This window comes from Periplaneta americana, chromosome 16 (genome assembly GCF_040183065.1).
Source record: "Periplaneta americana isolate PAMFEO1 chromosome 16, P.americana_PAMFEO1_priV1, whole genome shotgun sequence".
Taxonomy (NCBI): Eukaryota; Metazoa; Arthropoda; class Insecta; order Blattodea; family Blattidae; genus Periplaneta; species Periplaneta americana.
The window spans coordinates 10,469,743-10,492,911 of NC_091132.1; the positions used below are offsets into that span (position 1 = coordinate 10,469,743).

At 37.0% G+C, this 23,169-nt stretch overlaps 1 protein-coding gene across 3 annotated transcripts in view; it reads right to left on the bottom strand.

The window, feature by feature from the left end:
- LOC138690992 (coiled-coil domain-containing protein 177-like) overlaps positions 1 to 23,169 on the bottom strand; it is a 51,241-nt gene that overhangs the window by 5,921 nt on the left and 22,151 nt on the right. For all 3 annotated transcript variants that reach the window (XM_069812612.1, XM_069812614.1, XM_069812613.1), the window contains 7 exons: positions 20,821 to 21,183; positions 17,409 to 17,559; positions 16,035 to 16,226; positions 14,112 to 14,291; positions 7,236 to 7,417; positions 5,639 to 5,851; positions 42 to 197 (listed from right to left, as the gene is read on the bottom strand). In XM_069812612.1, the coding sequence (XP_069668713.1) occupies positions 42 to 197; positions 5,639 to 5,851; positions 7,236 to 7,417; positions 14,112 to 14,291; positions 16,035 to 16,226; positions 17,409 to 17,559; positions 20,821 to 21,183 (1,437 nt within the window). The remainder of the gene's footprint in view (positions 1 to 41; positions 198 to 5,638; positions 5,852 to 7,235; positions 7,418 to 14,111; positions 14,292 to 16,034; positions 16,227 to 17,408; positions 17,560 to 20,820; positions 21,184 to 23,169) is intronic.

The window sequence follows — 23,169 nt, forward strand, 5'->3', positions numbered from 1 at the left end:
CATTATTTTTTGCAAGAAGTCTTTTTGTGCGTGTGTTTTACCTGATGTGTTCTCGAAGATCTGCCGTCGTCTGTGCATTAAGACGGGATTCTCTGATAGTCACGTCGCGCTCCTGAGCCATCCTTTCCATCTTGGCTTCCTTCTGACGTATAATCTCTCGGATATTGCATATTCGAGCCTCATCTTGGCGGCTAATCCTGAAACAAAAAGTGACAGTGCGTGCAACGTTTATGCTGTTTGTGACTGTTATTGTGAGCACAGTTGGGATTGTAAGGATGTTTGGGATTTGAAATAAAAGTTTGATATTTCTTTTCATTTCTGTCTTTACACTCCCCGCATTTAAATTTAACAAGGCAGAGTCTTCTAGTTAACTACTTCATAATCGCTTTCTTATTTCATGAGGTCTAGCCCAGGTCCATGTTGCAATTGGTATTGTTCCTAAACAAATCCTATTTAAACTATGAAAATAAAACCAACATCTATCATCACTCGGTCTGGTGGTCAAAACCTTAAATTTTATCAAATATAATTTGTAAAGCTTTCCTACAAATTCAGACACACACACACACAATAACACAATACAAGAAATAAAGATTACATTTTTATTGAAAGTTTTAACACAACTCTATATAAAAACAGTTTTATTCATGCTGGTCTTTTATGTATAATAGTCTACCAAAGTATCTTAAAGAAATGTTGCACATCAAAAATTTAAGAAAGCTCTTTAAAAAATTTTAATTAAAAAATCCTTTTTGTCTTCTGATATGGTTGTTTCAATACAATGGAATTACTGTGTTTCATCTGAATTGGTTTGTTAGACAGACGTTAATATGGGTCTATGACAAAAGAAATAAGAATCACACGGTAATTCATACAAGAAAGTAAACACCATATGAATGCAAGAGTCTGATCCATAGCTAAGCAAGTGACTCAGATGTAGTACAGATCAAGAGAGACCTGGAATGTGAGGTGTGCTAGAGGGGAAAGGATGGGTGATCAGAAAGAGAGAATTTGATGTGTTGGGGGTGGTGGTCACTAATTTTACAGGAATCTAATGACACAGAAGTTCAGCTCAGATTAAAACTTTGATTTCCCCCACTATACCATCTGGTGATAAAGGCATGGTGCATGATAAAGTCACATGACAAGTCTTCCCTCTTCTACTATAATTTTCATAACACTTTATCCATTTGGCACTCGAGTGTAAACATTTGGGGCCATATTCATAGACATTTTTAGCGCGGGCTTTCGGTGGATTATCAGCGTTTTTTGTATTCATAAACCAGTGTTAGCGATAGGATATGATTTGAATTCTGTACAAGTAACCAGTGGATAGCCGGGGCCAGCTTGTACGCTCGTAGCACGTGCTGGAAAATGTCTATGAATAGCACCCTTGGGCCCAATTCAGTGGCGGCTCCTACCCAAACAAGGAGGTGAAGGGCTAAATGGGGTTAATATAGCATGATAATAGAGTTTAAAAATATACTCAAATAAAAATTTGACATGCAAGACTCAACTATTTCTTGTATATTAAGTCAATCCTACGGTTCTTGAGAGCAGCAAACCTATCTGTGATGTCTTCATAAAATGGCTGCTCTTTCATCGTTCACACAAAAGTTCTTTCTGAATAGAAATATTTGCCAATGCTGTGAGTCTTTCTTGTGAAACTGTATTCCTCCTAAAAGACTTAATTCTATTTAAACACGAAAAGCTTCTTTCCACAGATGCACTTGTAGATGGAATTGTTAAAACTAAGGCAAATAATTTGTATGATTCCTCAAATACATCCTTATTTTCTTGGCACAATTTGAAACACTCCGCGGTAGATAACGACCTATTCACCTCATCTGCATACAGTAGCCGCAGTTCGTTCTTCAAACGGTCAATTTTGTTGAATATCAATGGATAGTAGTGTTGTAAATTTTCAAGTGCTGTAGAAGGGAAATCTTTAGCATACTTATCAAATTTTGAAGTATCCACAAGGCCGAGAAATTGCAAATTATCACAGTCTTGAAACCTCACTTTCATTTCCATTGAAATAGTATCCAAAATCTCGAAAAACAAAATTCTGAAATTTCGAAAAATCTCATCCTCTGTCATGGTACTGTACTCTCTTCTCCGAGTTAGGCTGGTCATTCCTTTAACTTTCTCAAATAATTCCGAGAAATACTGGTCATTTCTTTTATTGTTTATTACAGCACAAGTACTTTTTATCTTGGATATGCAGTATATAATGTCCAGCGATTTTTTCTGTAGAACATCAAATAGAACATCGGTCAATGAAAAAATATCATTGAATACTACAGCCAGAAAAGTAAATTCAAAACTATTCATATCGTTCAGAAACCCCTTACTAAGTTGAACAGATTTCTTGTCAGACAGTTTGTCATTCATAATTAGCTCAAAAGCTTGTTTCAGGTTTTCCCAATCCTCTACAATTACATTGAGTAATTTTGAATTAGAACACCAGCGAGTTTCTGCTAAGGTTGGTATACGTCTAGCTGAGAGTGAATCTATTACGTGTGTTCTTTTTGATGAATGGTGGAAAAATGACGGAATTCCACTGATACTCGCAAAAAATATGCGACATTTAGAATTGCATTCTAAACTCTGTTGCAACACCAAGTTTAACCGATGGGCTAAACAATGCACGAAAACAGATTGAGGTGCTTTGTCCTTAACTTTCTTCTGGAGACCGTTCAAGTGACCCGCCATTAAGCTTGCTCCGTCATAGCACTGTGCTACCAATTTGTTCTCATAACCAAATTCTGATAAAACCCCATCCAAAATGCTGAACAATGCTTCAGAGGATCTATCAGCACTAACATTATGAAACCCCAGGAAACGTTCAACAATAATTCCTTCAGAATTTACATATCTTATTATCATAGAACACTGTGATGTCTGAGTAATGTCTGTGCTATCATCAACTTCAATAGCAAAAAAAGTTGTGTTATGAATCTCATTTTTCACATGGTCATTGATGTAGTCAGATATACAGTCTAGCACTTCATTTTGTATGGTCTTAGAATCACCGGTGAACACATTGCTAATTTTAGAGTAGTGGTTTTGAATTTCCAGCGGACTCCTAGATATTAATAATGCAAGTAGTTCCTTGAAATTGCCTCGATTTATTGAAGAAACACTTTCATCGTGACCCCTAAATCCAAGTTCTTGTTTGCTTAAATATAGCACTGAATCAATTATAAATTGGAAAAAAATCCTATTTAAGCGACCATTTTCATTGAAATGGACAAGATGTAACCTTGCATTTTCCCGAATGGAGTCACCAATTGTATTCCTATTCTTCAGGAAAGTGTTGAGTTGCAATTTGCATTTCAGGTGTTGGGCAGAATCTTTGTGTTTGTTTAGAGCCCGCGTTATGTTCTTAAAATCTGAAAATCCTTCTTTATTCCAAACATTGTGATTATTGCTAAAAAGCAAACAGGGCCAACAAAATAATTTCTCTAAATAGGGGTTACTGCATAGCCATGGAAATTCAGAAAACCAAGAGTTTTTGAAGTTAACATTATAAGATTTGCCGTTTTTTTCCTTTTTTACACTAATACTTAATGCTGTGGTAGGTCGTCCTGTTGTCAAAATGTCTTTTTTGTCTTCGTCTTTCCATCTGGAAAACGGTGTCTCAAGTAACGCACATACAGTATCACTAACTGGATTCATTATCACAGACACACACTTAACAAACTTTCACTTAAAACTGTCTAACACCCGCACAAGGAAAAAGGCAGAGCCATACTGTGTGTGTGGGTGGAGGCGTCAAAGCGAGGAGCGAACAATATTGAGAGGGTGGCCTTTGCTAAAAACTGGTTCGGAAGTCCACAGCACTGATGCGGGGATGCTTTGTTGTTGAAAACATCCCTTCACACGGGTAGTAAAATCACAGTTTTCTGAGAGAACTTGACGTCACATTGTCATGGTAACCAGCTGTTAGGGGAACGACGTTGTTTGGAGGACACGTTCTGTTCATGTCCACTGTCAGGTATACTGCTAGAGAGAAAGAGCATGATGAACCCTCGCTCGCTCTTTGTCTTCTTCCCTTCACTCGGTAAGTCGAGTCTCGCTAAAGGGTGTCACAAAATACAGTAGACATACATTGCAACAGTATTATAAACAAGTAGACTGAGACTTAGGAATGAAATATTACATATGTGATTCGTTAATGTATCTTATAGCATTTAATTTTAAATTTTAGATGAAGGGCCCCTTCACTCCCTTCACTCGGCGAGCCGCGCCTGGCCCAATTGTATAAAACTCCCTGACTAAAGATCACCTTTGATCGAAGATCGAAAAGTGAACCGAGTTCAGACACTTCTTCTATTGTATAAAACTTTTCTGCGATCAAATTACTTTGGTTCAAATGCAATCTAGAGTCTGTGTGATGTATCTTGTCTCACTGTGAAAAGAGAAAGAAAGGAGATATGTCTTACTTCGTCTGTATTGTTATGGCGATGGGGGAATGGAGCGGTGCTGTCCATCCATCCAGTGTCGGAAGGGACCAGTTGATACAGCGCAAAATAAAATTACAAAATATCTCTCTTTGTACTGTGTAGTTCCGTCACTGAGCTTGTCTTTCAAGAAATGGAGTTCCGGTAGCCTGCACAATAACAAGGTTTTTGAAAGGAATACTGAAAATTTACAACCCTCCTATAATCTCCACCCTCATTTGAAGGGACTTGGTTTTATTGCTACTGAGACAAGATAAACCGTACCAGGTATAGTTCACGTGAAAAGGATTTGGCAACATCGCATAAACAGGTGAAATACGTGATGCGCGGACAGGTTTGTTCAGTGTTGCCAATCTAGTGACTTTAACTCTTTTTCAACAACAATTTCTTTTAACTTTTATATTGCTTAAATATGGATTTAGTGACCTTTTTAGCACCCCATAGTGACAAAATTTAATCTTTCTTTGTTGATAATGAGAAATCTAGCGACTTTACAACTACTTTTTGGCGACTTTCCGTACACTCTGTTGCAGACACTGGTTTGTTTTGTGCAATGTAAATAATGGCGGACAATAAGAAGAAGGTTGACCGTTCTTCAAATTGTTGTCATGTTATGGTGTTTGATACTGCTAAACATAATAAAGCTTTATAAAACGACCATTTTCGTTTAGTAATACAGTTAATTGAAAATTTATGAATGTATCTATCATATCCATTAATAATTAATGGTTGTTATAAACATAATATAATTATAGGTTATGTTATTTGATACTGCTGAACACGATAGAGCCTTATAAAATATAAGAATGTTTGTGTATTAAGGCAAGAAATTGAAAGAAATATATATATAAATGTACCTATCATATCTATTAATATTAATAATAATGGATATTTTATTTGCACAATCTGTCACTCGTATATTTCAAACAGAAAAGAAATAACTGAACTTGGATCACCTAACTTAATCGGAGAAATTTCTTCAGTCAAAGTTGACTTTAGTTTGAGACAAATTAATCTCAGATTAGACTTTATACAACACAAAATTCCAAGTTCAGCAGAAACAAGGATCAATTTAACCTCTGATCTAAGATTAAATGGTTTATACAATCGGGCCCTTGATGTTATAAGTTAGTATTATGATAATTTAATATGCCATCTTTATGGTGACTGACCTGTTCATGAGGTGCGTGTGGTGCAGCCAGCGCGCCCTGTTCTCGGTCTCCACCTTCTGCCTCTTGCTCTCCAAGTGCCTGGTAGCCTTCGCCCCTGCCTGCTCAGTCGCCTGCCATTGCAAGCTTACCACCTGGTCTTGCCATTTTTTAAGCCCTGTGTCTAACTCATCTTGTAGCTGATGTACCTGCTGGAACCTTATGGATCGCTCTAGACTGCAAATGAGGAAATAGTTACATTAGTAAGTAATAAGGAACAGAGAAAAAAGATCATTTTTTAAAAAATAAACAACTAAGTGTTGAAGAGTCTAACTCGTTCCCAAACTCATTATTTACATAAATTAATTTCTCTATTTCCTATTTATATGTCCACCACTTTGGAGTAGTGGACAGTGTGTCTGACTGCGACACTAGTGGGCCCGGGATCGAATCCTGGTTGGGTAGACAGGGTTGTTGGGTTTGGTTATTGGACTGATTGGGTTAGTTATATTTGTTGGGTTCAGTGCTTTCTTTGATTTAATTTGGTTGATAGACTGAGTTCACTGGTTGGTCGTCTGGCTTTATTGCAATGAGTGATTTATTATGTTGTTTATTTGTTTGTAAGGTTTGGTTGAATTCATTATTACTGGTTACTCAGGAAAAGATGAGCAAAAGGAATGTGCCCTTCACCACTATTGGTGCTAATTATGATAAACTTCATTCAGATAAGAATCCCAGTAGCCAGGTTAATACTCATGCTGAAAACATCAGTTACAATAAGCATATAGGAATTAATGCATAATAAATTTTCATAAAGTAACTACTAATAATTTCTTAATCTAGTATGAATTATGATTAAAAACTTAACTTTTCACTTCCTAAGCACAAGAGAAATCACCAATAGCTGATGAAGTCTGCATATTTTTTAATGAATACTGTCACTATTGCATCATATAAATTACGGAACACTAACATCTCTTGCATCGAACAGACGACAGAGTCTTCTCGACTCCTCCCGCACTGCGAAATGACACAGTTAATTTCAATGTGCAGATTTACACCAGCCATCTGCTCCTCGCCCCGTCCCGTGATCATTTTGATCACATTTCCATCCCCCTCGTGTATGTGGTACCTAAGAGGTTACATCCATTTTCGGTTTTTCCCTTTCAAAATTTTCTAGAGCTCCTTCAGTGGAGCAGCGTAACCCGGAGTGATACTAGTGGCCAACAGGCTTGGAGCTCACATATTTAGTTTCTTGCAGCCCCGAACTCCTTGCAAGGACGCGTTTTGCGTACCTTTTAAATTTGTCCTCCCAATTCTCCTCTCTTTTTCGATTTTCGATCTCTCGCATATTGGAGAGCAAGAGAGTTAATTAATGGCTTTATTGCCAAGAACTCAGCACTAGTTGAGAACATATTACTAACATACTTCCCCCTGCCGTTTCATCCCACACTCATCTCCTGAGCAACAAGCAATAGATGGCTGTGTCAAATGGGTTGAGTTATTGTTTAGGTTGATTAGTTTGGTTGAGATAGTTGGAGTCACTAGATCAGGTTGTTTTGGCTCCTGAGAAATCAGCATTCCGCCCCACTATTTAACGGTGACTAGTAAAGTGGCCTACCTCTGCCCCTTGAGTTGCTTATTACGGCCCTCTACCATCTGCCTGTGTTTTTCTTGAGCCCGCTGTTCCCGCTCTTGACAGACTCTCCGCAATTCCTCTAGCGCTGCTTTTGTCTCATCTTGAACCTGTTGCCAACGCTCCTGATGACGAAGTTCTTCCACTCGATTTGCACTGGCAACTCTCTGAAAGTGAAACATATCAAGTGATTCTAAGAAACTCTCAGGTATTCCTTCCTTCGTAACACAGAGTTAAAATTCAGTACTATACTATTTGAACTCTATGATTCGAACATATCAACACTAGCTATTGTTCAATGCTCTCGGGAAAGTATGCCCCCTGACTTCTATTGTGAAAAAATGGCAGCCTGATCCAATGCCTTAACTGAGTACAATTGAAATAGTTTATAGACTCATTCCCAAAATTAATTTTTATAAAACAGACAGTACTAAAATATCACAATGCTATGTCTGTGTCCAACTTTCATATGGATGTGAATTCTAGAGAAGTTTAAAAAAAAGTGAAGCAGCTAAAATGCGGCTTACACACTCAGTTGAAGATTGCAGATTAAAAGGAGATTTGTTGGGATGCCACAGGGGAACCAGAGGTCCTGGAGAAACCTATGTGTTACCTGATCACGGGCTTGCCCAACACGAGTTATAAACCTGGGATATGCTGGGGATCGAACCTGGGTTCTTAGGATTATAAGTCCAGCACTCTAGCCACTGGGGACTGGAAGGTTCTAGGTTCATTCCTGGTCATGGTGATATTCTTCTCATCATCATAACTTCTAGGACAGTTCCAACATACATTCAGTCTCCTGTCAAATTGAGTATCGGTTATTCCCAGGAGTATAAAGGCAGTCAGAGCGTGGTGCTGACCACATTACATCCTTCTCATGCCAAAAGTCAAGAAACCATGTGACCTCTATCACCATGTCCCCATATGGCATTATGGGATAGCTTTATTTTTTTTGTAAGAAGACAATTACGGTGTGACTGTGTTGTAAAAAATTGCGGAATATATGATTCGAAATAACCGTGGATGGATGAGGGGGTAAAGAACAAAACATGTCCAGCGTCACTTTATTCATTAAAAGGTACTGAGATTGTTTTATACCTGAACAAATCCTTTATCATTAATGTGTTAGGCCTAATAGAAATTAATTATCAAGGGCTGTAACATTAAAGCAGTCAAACAGTAAATGTTTTAAAAGTCGAGTGGAGAAGAACTTATTAGTTCATTCTGTGGTGCTTCAAACCTCAGAAGATTTTTGTCTTCATGCTTACAAGTACTTTTCTGCAATTCTGATTTCGGCTTACTCTTTCCCAAAGAAAAGATGGACTGACTCTTGGTATGCATTCCCTCAATTTACACAATTTTTTAAAAATCTCTTCAAAAGTGTAAAAGAGGGGTTCGACTGTATAATGAGTGTACGAAACAGTGAAATAATGCTTCACAACGGCAATTTAAATTAGATATACAGCCTCGTACAGATTTTAAAGTACTATATTTTATTTAGTCCTAATTTTAGGGGTATGTAAAGAGAGTCAATATCATGGTGCACAAATCAACACTTATAGCACTGGGGGGAAGACATTTCAATTTTAAAAAGCTTGAGGCTGGAGAGGGTGAAAACAACTGTAAGAAACTTACTGTCATTTACTGATGAGGTCTAAAGTGTGTGTAGGTTTACCTCTCCTCTCTTTGAATGGTGCTTATCCAATAGGATATCTTCAGCTTTGCCTGTTAATGAAACAGAGAAACCAATATCACCAGTGCATATTAGAAGTGTACTTAGTGAAAATCCATTATCAGAAAGAGACAAATTTCACTGAATTGTAAAGTGTTTTATTTAAGGTAGTACGCAGACTGTTTACCGAAAAAACTACTGCTTCCTCCGCAAAACATGACATACTTATTTCGGTAAAAGGAAGACATCTGTATTCTACTTGTAAGGAAACCGGAGTATTGTTAAATCATATGCATTTCAATTTAAGATGAACATAAACATTGTTCTGGGTCACTCATATGAAAAACAAATTAGTGAGTATGGTATCTGACAATCACTTTGTTGGGTTTGCCCATGCTGAGAATACGGTACATATAATAACACTGATTTTTATTTATAAATTATACTTTTGTGAGTACTAAATGGTTGAAGATGGCAAGAAAGTTCATAAGAAATTTTCTGTCATCATTGTCCCTAGAAGGACCAAATATACATAATTGTAGGCTAAAAGTAGCAGATTTATTTTAGGCGAAAAGATGCAAACAGTGATGCTGGGTTTAAACAAAAGGGAAGTTAGACGAAACTAGTAAATCCCTCCTAATCTCATAAAGTGTGATTTGTACCTGTGACGAAATTTAAAGAAAAAATTAGTGTTACGAAAATTACACACATTTTATATTATCCACTGCCTTCGTGGTCTGGTGGTCTGCATGATAGTTTTCAGATCTGAAGGTCCTGGGTTCGATTCCCGTGCTCGACTCTCGGGGAATTTTCCTTGAAGAAAAGCTCTCTGGGTATCTAGAGTCTGAAAATCTGTATGTATGAGAGTGTGTCAGGTTATTAATTAACCAGTCTTAAAATACCGTATACAGGGTGGGAGGGAACTTATTACATCAATTCACAGAGGTAATAGATCGTCAATGCGAACAATTTTTGTCAAATAAGATCATAAGATCATTCAAAAGAACTCATTCCTTTACTGAAATCAAAAGATTGAAATTTCGATTTCTGGATTACACACAAAAAGTCTTGCCCTCTAGTAAAGTTGACTTAAGTTTTTGGACTATTATATTTGATCTTAGCAGCCACGGTGGTCTAGTGGCTAGAGCGCTGGACTTACAACCCTGTGGACTCAGCTTCGATCCTCGGTGTACCCCCAATTTATAACGTGTTGGGCAAACCTGTGGTCCAGGTAACACAGGGGTTTTCTCTGGGAGCTCTGTTCCCTTGTGGCATCCCAACAAATCTCCATCATCATCTCATCTCATCACGGGTGTAGTGTAGACCAGCCTCCTATGGCGCACCCTGGCTGACGACTCTGTCTATAAATTGGTCTACACAACTGGCTTCATATGGGTGAATGACTAATAGTCAAGTACCCGCCATTAGTTAAAAAAAATTAATTTGTTATTTTTTTAACATTTGAATGGGTTTATTTATCTAATTTTTATTCTAGTGTACATAAAATGCAAACTTAGCCTTCTATTTCTAATATTTTCATTCTCCACAAAAGAGTAGGTAGACAATCATGGCCTTAGTATTGAGTCGAAACATGATAATGGCTTTTTTTTTTGTTTATAATAGTTGATTTTTTTTAGTTTTTGCTTGATGAATATCTCATAAACAATAATTGGTTGTTGAAAACTACTTACACTTTAATTTCACAACATGACTACTCTCCGATTTCATTCGTTGAGTCCTTCCCTTTTTAGATGGGTTATTTAACATGCTGTATCAATTATGGGGTTATCTAGCGTCAGTTAAATTGATGATAGTGAGATGAACCTGTCAATCTATGAAACTACATACGAGGTCTGTCCAGAAAGTATCCAGCCATTCAGTGTTTAAAAAAAGTAGCCTACCTGGGACAATAGTATTATGCGTAAATCACCTCGTGATTTAAGACGGCGCTTATTCCTTTGGATCCCGGCGAACTAGTCACTCATAACGAGTGCACCTCAGCACATGTGTGGACTTTGGTCCTACGTTCATAGACATCTATGACGTAGTGCAGAAGGCGGCTACTAGAGGGAACCCAAGAGTTGGAGCTTAATCTGAGACGATTCTATCTGACGCCAGGGCTATATCCGGTGTGGCTTAGTGGATAAAGCATCAGCACGTAGAGCTGAAAACCCGGATTCAAATCCCGGTGCCGGAGAGAATTTTTCTCCGTTCCATTACTCTTTCATATATTCCAATTAAATCATTAACAGAAAAAAAAATAATTAATATAAAAATTATAAATTGAAAATGATAAGTAATTTATTTTCAGTATTTGACCCATCAACAAGTATAATAAATTTATCTTTAAACTGAATCAGCACTATGTTAGGACAATAGTGCCTTAGTCTTCTTCAAAATATTCCCGTTGGGACCTCACACATTCATCGCACAATTCTTTCCACTTTTCAAAACAGTCTGCAAATCTTCTTTTTGAGATTGTCTTCAGCTGCCTTGCATTCTCTTAATTTCAGCCACACTCTGGAATCTACTTTCTTTCAAGGCGATTTTAGCTCTGAAACAGAAGTCACAGGGAGTCAAATGTGGGCTGACAGACCAAGTGATGCGATGTTTTGCTTAAAAAAAAACCTGTATGGTACGTGAAGACTGCGCAGAAGCATTGTTATGATGTATCTGTCATCATTTGCCCACAGCTGCGAATATTTTCTTCTCTTTGCATCCCTCCACTGACGAACTTCTATGTAATAATCCCTAGTTATTGTCTGACATCGAGGGGCACATTGGTGGAGGATAACAACTTCATGATAAAAAAAAAAAGTCAACTTAATCTTGATGCTGTTGTTGGTCCAATCCCTAGGTACTTGGTAATGAAGTCATTTGCCGTCTTTTACTCGGTAATTTTATACGATGTCATCTTCTTGTAGCACTCTGGCTACTAGCAACAGGCATCTATAATGAACACCGATCAAAATACCCCTCATTTCTCGTGAAAAACAAAACCTGAATAGACTACAAGGGAAATCGCCAATAGCTGATGAAGTCTGCATATTTTTTAATGAATACTGTCACTATTGCATCATATAAATTACGGAGCACTAACATCTCTCGCATATTGTAGAGCAAGAGAGTTAATTAATGGCTTTATTGCCAAGAACTCAGCACTAACATACTTCCCCCTGCCGTTTCATCCCACACTCATCTCCTGAGCAACAAGCAACTTCATGTTGTCAGTAAACAGCTGGGTACATTAAGAAGATGGATTGATTGATCTTCTTGTAGCAATGTTGTGCATCTTTTTAAGTGTTCCATGTTCATCTCTTCATTTGTATCACACAATGCACAGGCGGATGTATGGGAAGTTCCTATCCTGTGCAGGTGACTTGCATAAAGTCATAACTTATCAACCTCAACTTCGGAACAGCAGATTTACGCGGTCCTTTGGGATTATCTTGAGGGATTAGTCAATAAAATTTCCTAGGTTATATCTTTTGCTCCACCCTAATTTTGTTATTTTTGGATACATCTGAACTTACTTTTGATTGGATGAGTATTTTTCCGGGCTAGAGGGCCGTGGTCTGTCAGTGTTACAACCAAATATTTCGTCCACTGCTCCGGTGGACATCTTCAGTGGCGTGGTACACGTGTGCGGAGAGATCTGCTGTGTGTATCAGGAACTGGCATTGAGACTGGTAGCATTGAGACACCTGATCCGAGACAAGGCCAAACCAAGAGAGACACGGTTTTTCTTCCATACTACAGACAAGTTACAGACCGGATCAGCAAGATACTACAACAACACAACGTGGAGACAATTTTCACTCCTACTAGGCAGACTCGTAACTGCTTACAGTCTGTCAAAGAGAAACGTGACCGACTTTCATCAGCTGGACTATACAGAATCCCGTGTTCCTGTGGGTCAGTGTATATAGATACAACACAGCGTAGCTTCAAGACCCGAATCACCGAGCATAGAAGAACCTGCTGTCTAGGTTATGTGGACAAGTCGGCCGTAGCCGAGCATGCTTATAATGATGGGGATCACAACATCAGATTCCAGGACACTGACATCCTAAGCAGTACGCCACACTTCTATGCCAGGTTACATTGGGAAGCTATTAAGATTCATAAACACAAAAACAACTTTAACCGAAAGGAGGAAGTACTCAAAGTCAACAAAGCTTGGTATCCGGCCCTCAGAAGCACACACATCAAACCCTTTCTCCGACAATTAGACACTATGACAAACAATCAGAACACCGAAGCCACTGGTGCGGACCACGGTGACAATGACAAGCAAACGGAAAATATGCATCCTATCAACGCCGGCCATGAAAGCCTACATTCCAAGATTACTTTTGATTATTTGTTTTACAGAATAAAATGGAAGCCCGTTATTAGATGGCTGTAAAATTTCAGTGCTCATTTTAGCAAAAAAAAAAAAATCTGTTGTTTCATTTTCCTTCATATCACAATGGGAAGGAATTTAGTTAGGTAATACATCATTTCTTATAATCTTGAATTTTAATCCCACTTATAAACTGTTGAGAAATTATAGCTTGTATGGCTGCCATTCAATCTTATAATATGACAACATTTTGGAATTTATTTAATCTACATAAGAGGTTTTGCAAAGATATAGAAACAGAATAACAGTAACTTCTCCTTCAAAATTTGTCCTATATTCCCCTACAGAATGCTAAAATGAAAAGCCTGGACACGTTTCTCCAGCTCCTGCTCCCCTTAAATGTGATATAGGGAACCCATCTGCATAAATTTGTAACCACCCTTATGTGGGTACCGTATGTTGTTTCAATTGTTTCTATAGCCAGAGTCTTCAAAACTAGTTTATTTGCTTCAGATTTTTTAACATCGTCCATGAGGACAAAACTGTGTTCTTGATGCTCCTCCAACTCTGCTGTGTCTTCTTTGGATGTGAAGGCTCAGGCAACTGGGTTTTTTTTCCAGTGTCATAAAAGCTCAGTCAACAGTGTGTTACTCCGGAGTGAGTAGGCCCATGGGAAAGTGACTCCTTACACATGCGCAGTAAAGTCCTGTCTGACTGGTTGCCAAGTTACATTAAGGCTGTGCAAGCAGTTCTCAACATATTGAAAATAGCTGGATACTTTCCGGACAGACCTACTGTGTACATTGTTGTGTTGAGTGAGTATCCAGAATGATGCACAAACCCTTCGGTAAGTTTCTTGGTGTTGCATCCGCGTCGACTCAGCTCTTTCAAGCTTAAGCTTCTGCTGTTCTTCCAGAGCCTGCTGCCACATCGCTGCTTCCATCTCCCTCTGCTGATGCGCAGCTTCCACTTCACTGCGACGCTTGGCACTGTACAGACTTCGCTCTTCCACTTCGCTCATCTGCAACATATCAGCAAGCCTGTGTCAGCTCCTAAAATAACGGGTTTCAGGCTCATTTCAATTATAATATTACTTCCTGCTACAAATTAAAGTAATTTATGCTAGACCATGCCGAAATGTAGTAATTATACACCTGGTAGCAGTCCTTTAATGCATGTCATTAAAGTACACCTACTCATTAAAGTACAGGTGTTCAGCCAATGACAAGTCAGCTTTGTACCGTTATAAAACCGCAAGTATCGATTATTCTCGGATATGCAAGAGAATTAGCGAAAAGTCACGGAGGCTGGAAATCCAATACTGTCGCAGAAGGTTATGTTCTGTTACTATAATAATTAGCGTTAATTGTAAATAATATTCAAATAAATTCAATTTGTCATCTCGTTTTTCAATGTCTAATTTAATTTCAATGTTATATCAAAGTTAATATTTAGTTTACTCTGTAGGTTCTTATACAAGGTCAATGTGGACATCTGTTCCTCGGAAAAAAATCAATACTTTCGCGTCTGCGCACATCTCACAATTTACGAGGTATTGCTCAAGGTCAGTTAGATACAAATAAAATGAATAATTTCAAGTTAGAAATATGGTCGAGCATAAAAAGTCGTATGAAACTCGCCTATAATGGTAATTAAGAAGCTCGTATGAAAATTATGAAACTCGCTTGCGCTCGTTTCATAAACATCCATACTCGCTTCTTAATTACTATCATTATAGGCTCGTTGCATAATGTACTATTATATAACAATTCAGAATTAATTGTCCATAAGAAACTGGTAAAATTAACACAGGGCAAAACTTAAGAGATTTTTTAATCTCCTCCGCCTCCTTCTCTCTTAATGGGTTTTGTTTCAGAGTTTATCAATTACAAAAGATAAAATATCTTAAGTTTTCGAGTATACCGTGTGTTTCTCTGGACATAGGACATTGGGATTTAACATTGCCATAAAAAACCTACTGTATGTATAAAAACAATGAAGAAATAACTTGATCTGCAGGCCATGTTTAGAAGTTAGCAGGCTTTGACAGTTTGTAAAACAAAAGAACATCATTTATTGTTGCTAAGCCAAAGCCTGATGTTCTCTTGTTTTACAAATTATTGTCAAAGTCTGCTAATTTCTAAACATAGCTAACTGATTAAGCTATTTTTTCGTTGATTTTATACATAGGTTTCTTATAGCAATGTTAAATTTCTGTATCCTATGCCCAGAAAACACACGGTATAATCTAAGATATTATATTTGTTTTTAAAATAACCCACATTTAATGAAAAGTAAAATCTATGCATGATCCTCATTTTGCTGATAATGTTTGATTTCACTGAGACAATCATTTTTGGAGACATAGTTTCTACCTTTCAACCTTTCATCACTTTCATGTAAAAAGAAAAAAAAAAGAGAGAGAGAGAGAGAGAGAGAGAGAGATGAAAATCTTCAGGCATAATTGTGTTTTATTTACACGTGAAAATTCTTTATATTATTTCGTGAACAGATTAACATTGTCGGATTAACTGGCTCTCGTAAACAGAGAATATGATTGACATCTATTTAATTCTGCTGGTTTAGCACAAATCATTATGCTTAACATAAACAAACACACAGACTGACAGATTGACAGAATATTTTCGGTATGAGAACTGCTGAAAACATGTATTTTTGTGTAAATATCGAATTATTATTTATGCAGAATTACAAAACTTTCTCTACAAACTTCAAACAATTACAGAAGAGTGACTTCTCTTACCTTTCTCTGCATTGCAGCACGACACAATATGGAAGCACGCTTTTCCTTCTGGTGAATCCTATGCTCCAGTTGTTGCTGTGACTGCCGGAGACTTTGCTTCATCTCTTCCATCTTGCGTGAGTTCTCTATGCTTTCCAGTCTTCTCTTCTCAGACACAAGCTCCCTCCATCGTGCCAGTTGTTCGCTGGTTTGCTGTGGATTCAACATAAAGCTTTTATTAAACAAAATTTTCTATTGTTACATTCAGGAAGAAACAAAGTCAGCAGAGCTAGTGCCCACCTGAAGTTAACCAGCGCCCTTCCTTCTGCATTTCTCACTCTACACAATTATTTAAGCCCAGCTAAAAGTTATTTTTTGAAATTTTCGACACTAGACCCAGTCATGTTACTGGATATTCTATTAAATAAATATATACATGTACTGCATCTCGTATTTGGAGTAACAGTTTCTTTTTTATTACCGGTACTCAGGGCCTTTCTTCCTTCTGTTACTGAGGATAATCGAGAGAGTCTACATTATTTGTGTACAGTACAAAAATTCTCGAGTTATATAGGTATATACCATATACCAGTTGCTGCAAATATTTATATTTATATTTACATTTATATTTATATTTTAAGAATGCAGTTATATTGTCAGACTCCAAAGCAGCTATTCTATCAATAGTCTCTAAACACACACCTTCATCTCAAACAGCAGAAATAACTAAAATGCTCTCTCAATTAATATCACTCAATAAAAGAATTGTATTCCAATGGATACCATCCCATTGTGGAATCCTGGGAAACGAGAATGCGGATGCTTTAGCAAAGAAGGGCAGCACTGCTACTTACAGACCTGTTATTAAATCTACGTATTACTCTGTGAAGAGATTTATTAAATCTACATACTTAAACTTCAACAAACAAAATTTGATAACACAATCCCAAGGGAAAAAATGGAACTCTCTGCATCAAAATCCACAGTTAATTCCCGATTTACCACGAAAATCGTTTGTAGCTGCATTTGGATTGGCAAAGGCCATGATTGTTTGGCTAAACACCTGCACAGAATTGGAATATATCAGTCCCCTAACTGCCCATTGTGCAACTCAAACCAAGAAATGGATTCGGAACACCTCAAAATCTGTGCTTCATTGGCTGGTCATGATAATATCTTTGAAAAATATTGGAGTGCAAGAGGTCAAATTACTTTATTGTCAAACGCCTGGCATTAGAAAACAACAACAAAAATTCTCGAGTTATATAGGTACCATATACCAGTTGCTGTAAATATTTATATTAAAATATATTTGCTGCGATGTTATTAAGTGAAAAATAAAGCTTTGTATCTCTTGAAAACGTTGGAGAAGTGTTTGGCATTTATATGACTCACCTGTTCTCTTTCTTCTCTATCTTTCGTCCAGAGCTGATGAGCAAAGTGTGCAAATTCATCTTGTGACTTCTGCATGTCCTTTTTATATGCCATTGAGTCAAGTATTCGACAGTCGTGTTCAGAGAGTCGTATATTGTTTCTTCTACTATAGCTGTGGACAGAGAAAAAGCTTGAAGCTCCAAATATGCTTGAAAAGTAATTTAATCTAAACCAAGCAGTGCATACAGTAAAAGCATATAGTAATAAAGTGTCGTGAAATAATAGAATAAGTTAGGAGTGAGTGGTTTCCAGTGCCTCCAGATAATTCTTTCACTTTGACGTTCTTGGAATTCTGTTAGTATGACAGTGTCTACTACCATTTCTGAGGTGAGGAGGGCATGTGCAAGACGTAATTCATTAACCGTCACGAAAAATGCGGGTGATGACTAGCAAAGTTGGATAATTTTGATGTAAGCGAGAAGCAACCAATAAATTTCACCTGAAGCCCCCTCATTCGGGGACAGGACAGGATTCTTTTACATACCATAAATCTACGACACGGACTCCCAGCTTTACTTACCTTTCAGAGGAAGCCATGTTATTGATTTTTATCACTCTTAAAAATCCACCGCCCCGGGTTGGGTTTCAACTTGGAACTTCAGGTTTAAATGTCAGCATGGCAACCATTCAACAAGAGAGGAAGACATAAAATAAAAAATAAAAGCATGGAAATAAAATTAAATAGAAATGTATAAAATTACTGATGTGAAATGAAGAGAATTGAATAAAACAATAGAATTTATTTAAAAGAACTTTCGGTAAATATATTTATGAATTGACATAAATTCTCACAGAAACATTTAAAACATGTGAAAATGCAATGTAAATACCGTATGTTTCTTCTTTATACATGTTACTCTTTAACTAATTCTACACGTAACTTAATCTCTAGGCCTACAATATTTTGTACTTACGTAATGACCTTTGGATACATGTGCTGTTTAAAAATTACTTATTTTATGACAATTTGTGAACATTTACACCAGTTAATTGAACTTGAAAGCTTTTGTCTGCAGTCACTTCTGATTTGAGTAATATTACACTATAATATTGTCCTTCTACAAGAGTGGCTGGGCCACATTATCAGAATGGATAATAATAATATTCCTAAAAGATTACTAGATGCCACGCTAAGTGGTAAAAAAAGAGCAGGAAGACCTAAACTACGATGGTTGGATGATGTTCAGGATGATCTAGTTAAAGCAGGAATTAAGAGATGGAGACGGAGAGCCCTAGAGAGGGAAGATTGGGCGGCAATTCTTAAGGAGGTCAAGGCTAAACTAAAAGGGCTGTATGACCACAGATGATGATGAATATTGTTCTTCTTCTTGAGAAAAATACAAATCAAAATAAATTCCATAGGCAAGTTTAATTCAGAATGTAATTTATATTACTGTTTACATTCATGTCTGGTTTAAAAGTTCTATTTCGTCAGCATTAAAATCTATAACTTTAATTAAATTAATTATTTTACATGCCACCGCTACCTATTGACAGAAACCATAAAAATTGGTACAATCCAGTGAGAAAACTTTTCACATAAATACATTAAGAATTATGCACATACGAGTGTACACATGTTCTGCTACTATTACTAATAGACTTTTTTATTTTTGTAAGTCTGCAGTTTAGAAAATTTCGATAAAAACAATAACGTATAACATTAAAGTACAGATATGTAAGCTTACATTTTGAAAAATACAAGAAAAGAAACTGTGGTTCACTTTGAATACATATGGAATGGTAATAATTCACTACTGTATTGAATACAGGGTGATTCAAAAGAACACCAACAACTCTTAGTATGTTTTACAGGACAGCAAACTGATTATTTTTCAAGAGGGGACCCATGTCTGAAAATGAATGATTTGGCTGCAGTGTGGTGTCGACGCTTGTTCCGATTGTTTTTGTCATCCTTGTAGTTATGCAACCCATTAACTATCAGCGCAAGGTGGATGGACTAGCTGCACCTGGTAACTTTCCTGCGCTGAGTAACATCATTCCACAGTCATGCTTCACATCCTAATTGAGTCATTTATGATGTGTTCCAGTAACGTTGTTGTCAGCAGTAAAACAAGTATCAGTACACAACTATGGAAATAATTGATTATGGCAGAATGGATGGCAATGGTAGAGGGGGCCTGTTCCATGGCCACCATGGTCACCAGATCTTACACCTCTCGACTATTTTGTTTATAATGGAGTACTATGAAGAGTATGGTGTACGAGACGCCTGTAACATCAGAAGAGGGCCATATCATAAGAATCCACGCAGTGATTGAAATACTTAGTACACAACCACACGTCTTTGACCATATATACTAATCTCTGCACCACTGACGTATGCTATGTACTCAAGTTGGAAGTCGACAATTCAAACGCCTTTTGTAATTTAATGAACGATGTGATGCTCTTATTGGGTTAGTAGAGGTTTCTTCACAAATGCAGAATGCACACTCAATCACCATATCTAAAGTGTTGTCATAATTTGACGCTCCACAGCGCCCAAACTATATATTTCCGAACATGGGTCCCTGCTTAAAAAATGATCAGTATGCTGTCCTGTACAACATACTAAGAGTTGCAAATTAAGCTTTCAGGAATAACTCCCTGTAAAGTTAATTTTTCCTCGAAATTATTCAAATTAACTTTACAGGGAATTATTCCTGAAAGCTTAATTTGCATAATATACGTCACTGTACGTAACAGAAAACCACAATTTAAAGTCACACAGAGTTAGTGTGCACTCAAATGTTGGTTGCTTGACGGTTGTCAGCCCACTTTGAGGTCTGTGGATATAGAGGGAAAAATTGGATCGGTGTCGGGTAGAGTTCCCGGGTAGCTCAGTGGGAGAGCTTGGTACGTTTAACCAAAGGTCCCGGGTTCGATACCTGGCCCCGGAACAATTTTTCCTCGAAATTATTCATACTAAGAGTTGTCGGTGTTATATTGAATCACCATGTATATCTGACTACAAAATTCCACTAAAATGTTAGCCTTCTGTCATACAAATATCCATAACAAATGACGTAATGAAGCATTTTACTGTTAATTGGCAACATTTACCGGTTTCTTTTTCTGCATTGAAGTTCTGTACACTGGTAACTTTTTCAATGCAATCTTTTACATTTCACAGCTAATTATGTCGAAAGTATTTAAAAATTGATGAAACTCAACAATGTTAGAATGTCTTTAATAAAATTAAGGACAAATACTAACAGCAGGCCTAAATTGAAATTACCTGTCTTCACTCTTCACTTGAATTTAATTTATTATACTGCACATTTAAAGAAAGTTGTAGAAAAAATTAAATTCTGTATCCTGGTCTGTGCGACTGCCTTAAGAAGTAACATAGTCTAATGTCTTCACTAACCTGAAGGAGACCTGCTTCCTCTTCAGTGGAGTGATGCTATTATTACTGCGACTTTTGTGGTAAGAGTCCAAGTCTGATATGATGCTGCAGTCATGACTGTTCCACTTTTGGCTTGAACTTTTGGATTTTATCTGATGCTTTGCTCCACTTTCTGAGCTGGTCGACGAATGGAAGGGACTAACACTTCGGGCACACTTGATGGATGTCCTGCCACATTTCTTACCAAAATGATTTTGGTTGAGGCGGGTGTTTTTCTTGTTCAGAATTACAGATGTTGTTGTGGATGATATTTCTGAAGATGAGGCTTCAGGACTCAATTGCAATGTTGACACCAAATATCGGGGAGTAGGAAAATTCCCAACACTAATAAACAAGAACACAGATGTTACAAATTAGTGAAATATATTGCATTAAAATTGCTACTAAATAATAATAATAATAATAATAATAATAATAATAATAATAATAATAATAATAATAATAATAATAATGATTTATTTTAGCTGGCAGAGTTAAGGCCATAAGGTCTTCTCTTCCACTCAACCAGCAAAAAGTATACATACATATGTATCAACTTACAAAGAATTCAACAATTTGATTTAGATAAGAGCTACATGTATACAAGAGTTATTTACGAATTAAACAACAAAATACTATGAACTATTAATTAAACACTGAAATACAAACTATGTAGCAGAATTAAGCTAAAATACATAGAATGTTAATATATTTCAAATAATGTTAGATAATAGAAAGAGATTATTATGAGACAATTTTGAAAATACAGCATTATCAGGATACATGTCTAAAGGAAGGAGTAACAATGTAGACAGTGATAGTTTAAGTCAGTATGATTGGAGTGAAATGCTAAGAAGGTTATCTTTTAAGCTGTTTTTAAAAGTGTTTATTGTCTTGCAGCCCCTAATACTTTGTGACAGGGTATTCCATTGTCGCGAGGTGGATACTGTAAAAGATGAATAACGAGATGTTCTATGAAGAGGTATACTTAATGCGCCACAGATAAGTAATCTGGTATTTAAGTCATGGTTAGAGTATTGATAAGAGAAACAAGACGAAAGGTAATTTGGTGTTGAAGTGTGCAGAATTCGAAAGAGCAATGACAAGGAGTGTAAAGATCTACGTTCTTTAAGTCGGAGCCACAAAGACTTGCGAAGGACGGTGATATGTGATCGTATCGTCGGATGTTGCATACGTATCTGACGCACATATTCTGAACTCACTGTAACTTGACTGACAGTTCAGAACTTAGGTCACTTAACAAAACGTCACAGTAATCGAAATGCGGCATTACTAGTGTTTGTACTATGGTAAGTTTTAGTTGCTGGGGCAAGAAGTTTCTTAAGCGACTCAAACAGTGAATGGAGGAACAGATTTTTTTTATCGTTTCTTTAACTTGAAAATTCAAATTTTGATTATTATCGAAAAAGAAGCCAAGATTTTTTACGACAGATGAATAAGGGATTAGCGTGTTGTTAAGGGTAACAACTGAAAGATTACTGTTATTAAGAGAGTTAACTAAACGCTTATGTCCAATAATTATGGCTTGAGTCTTACTTGGATTAAGTGCGAGTCCGAAATTGGCCGCCCAAGTGGAGACAGTGGCTAGGTCACAATTCAACTTGTCAATTGATTCAGTGATCGTATTAGATCTGGAATGTATGTAAAGTTGTAGGTCGTCGGCATAGAAGTGATATCAGCAATACTGTAAGTTCTTTGATACGTCATTACTGTAGGTAGAGAAGAGTAGTGGTCCTCATACGGAGCCTTGCGGCACTCCCGCCTTTGTGCATCGCCATTGGGAGAACTGATTACCAGTGTGCCCAAAAAATATGATTACAGGCTTAAACAGTAGATAGTATCCACTAAACTGAGTAAAAAAAATAACTTCTACTGAACATGTGGTCAAAAACAATTCCTTCAAGTTACAGACTTTTTTTCCATTCAGAGCAGTAGTAACGGAAATGCTACTGTATATCGAATGTCAAGGACGAAAGTTGAAAGGAAATATTCAAATATGCATTTTTTTTTACAAATTATTTTATTTTAATGTGTACTGCTCAAAAAAAAATAGCAGAACACATATTCATTGGTCTATGTATTCTTGATATTTTGTATGGCTTGTAAATTGAATTAATTTTGATATGTTTTGTGTGTTTTGGTATAGTTCAACTGCTTGCTAGTATGTATTATATATTCCTTCATATAGTTCAACTACGCCATCAGCGTAGCTCAGGCAGCAAAATCGCTTGCCTGCTGATCCAGAGCTGCGCTCAGGCTTGATCTAAATTCCCGCTTGGTTGAGTTTTTACCGACGTTTCCTCCAACTGT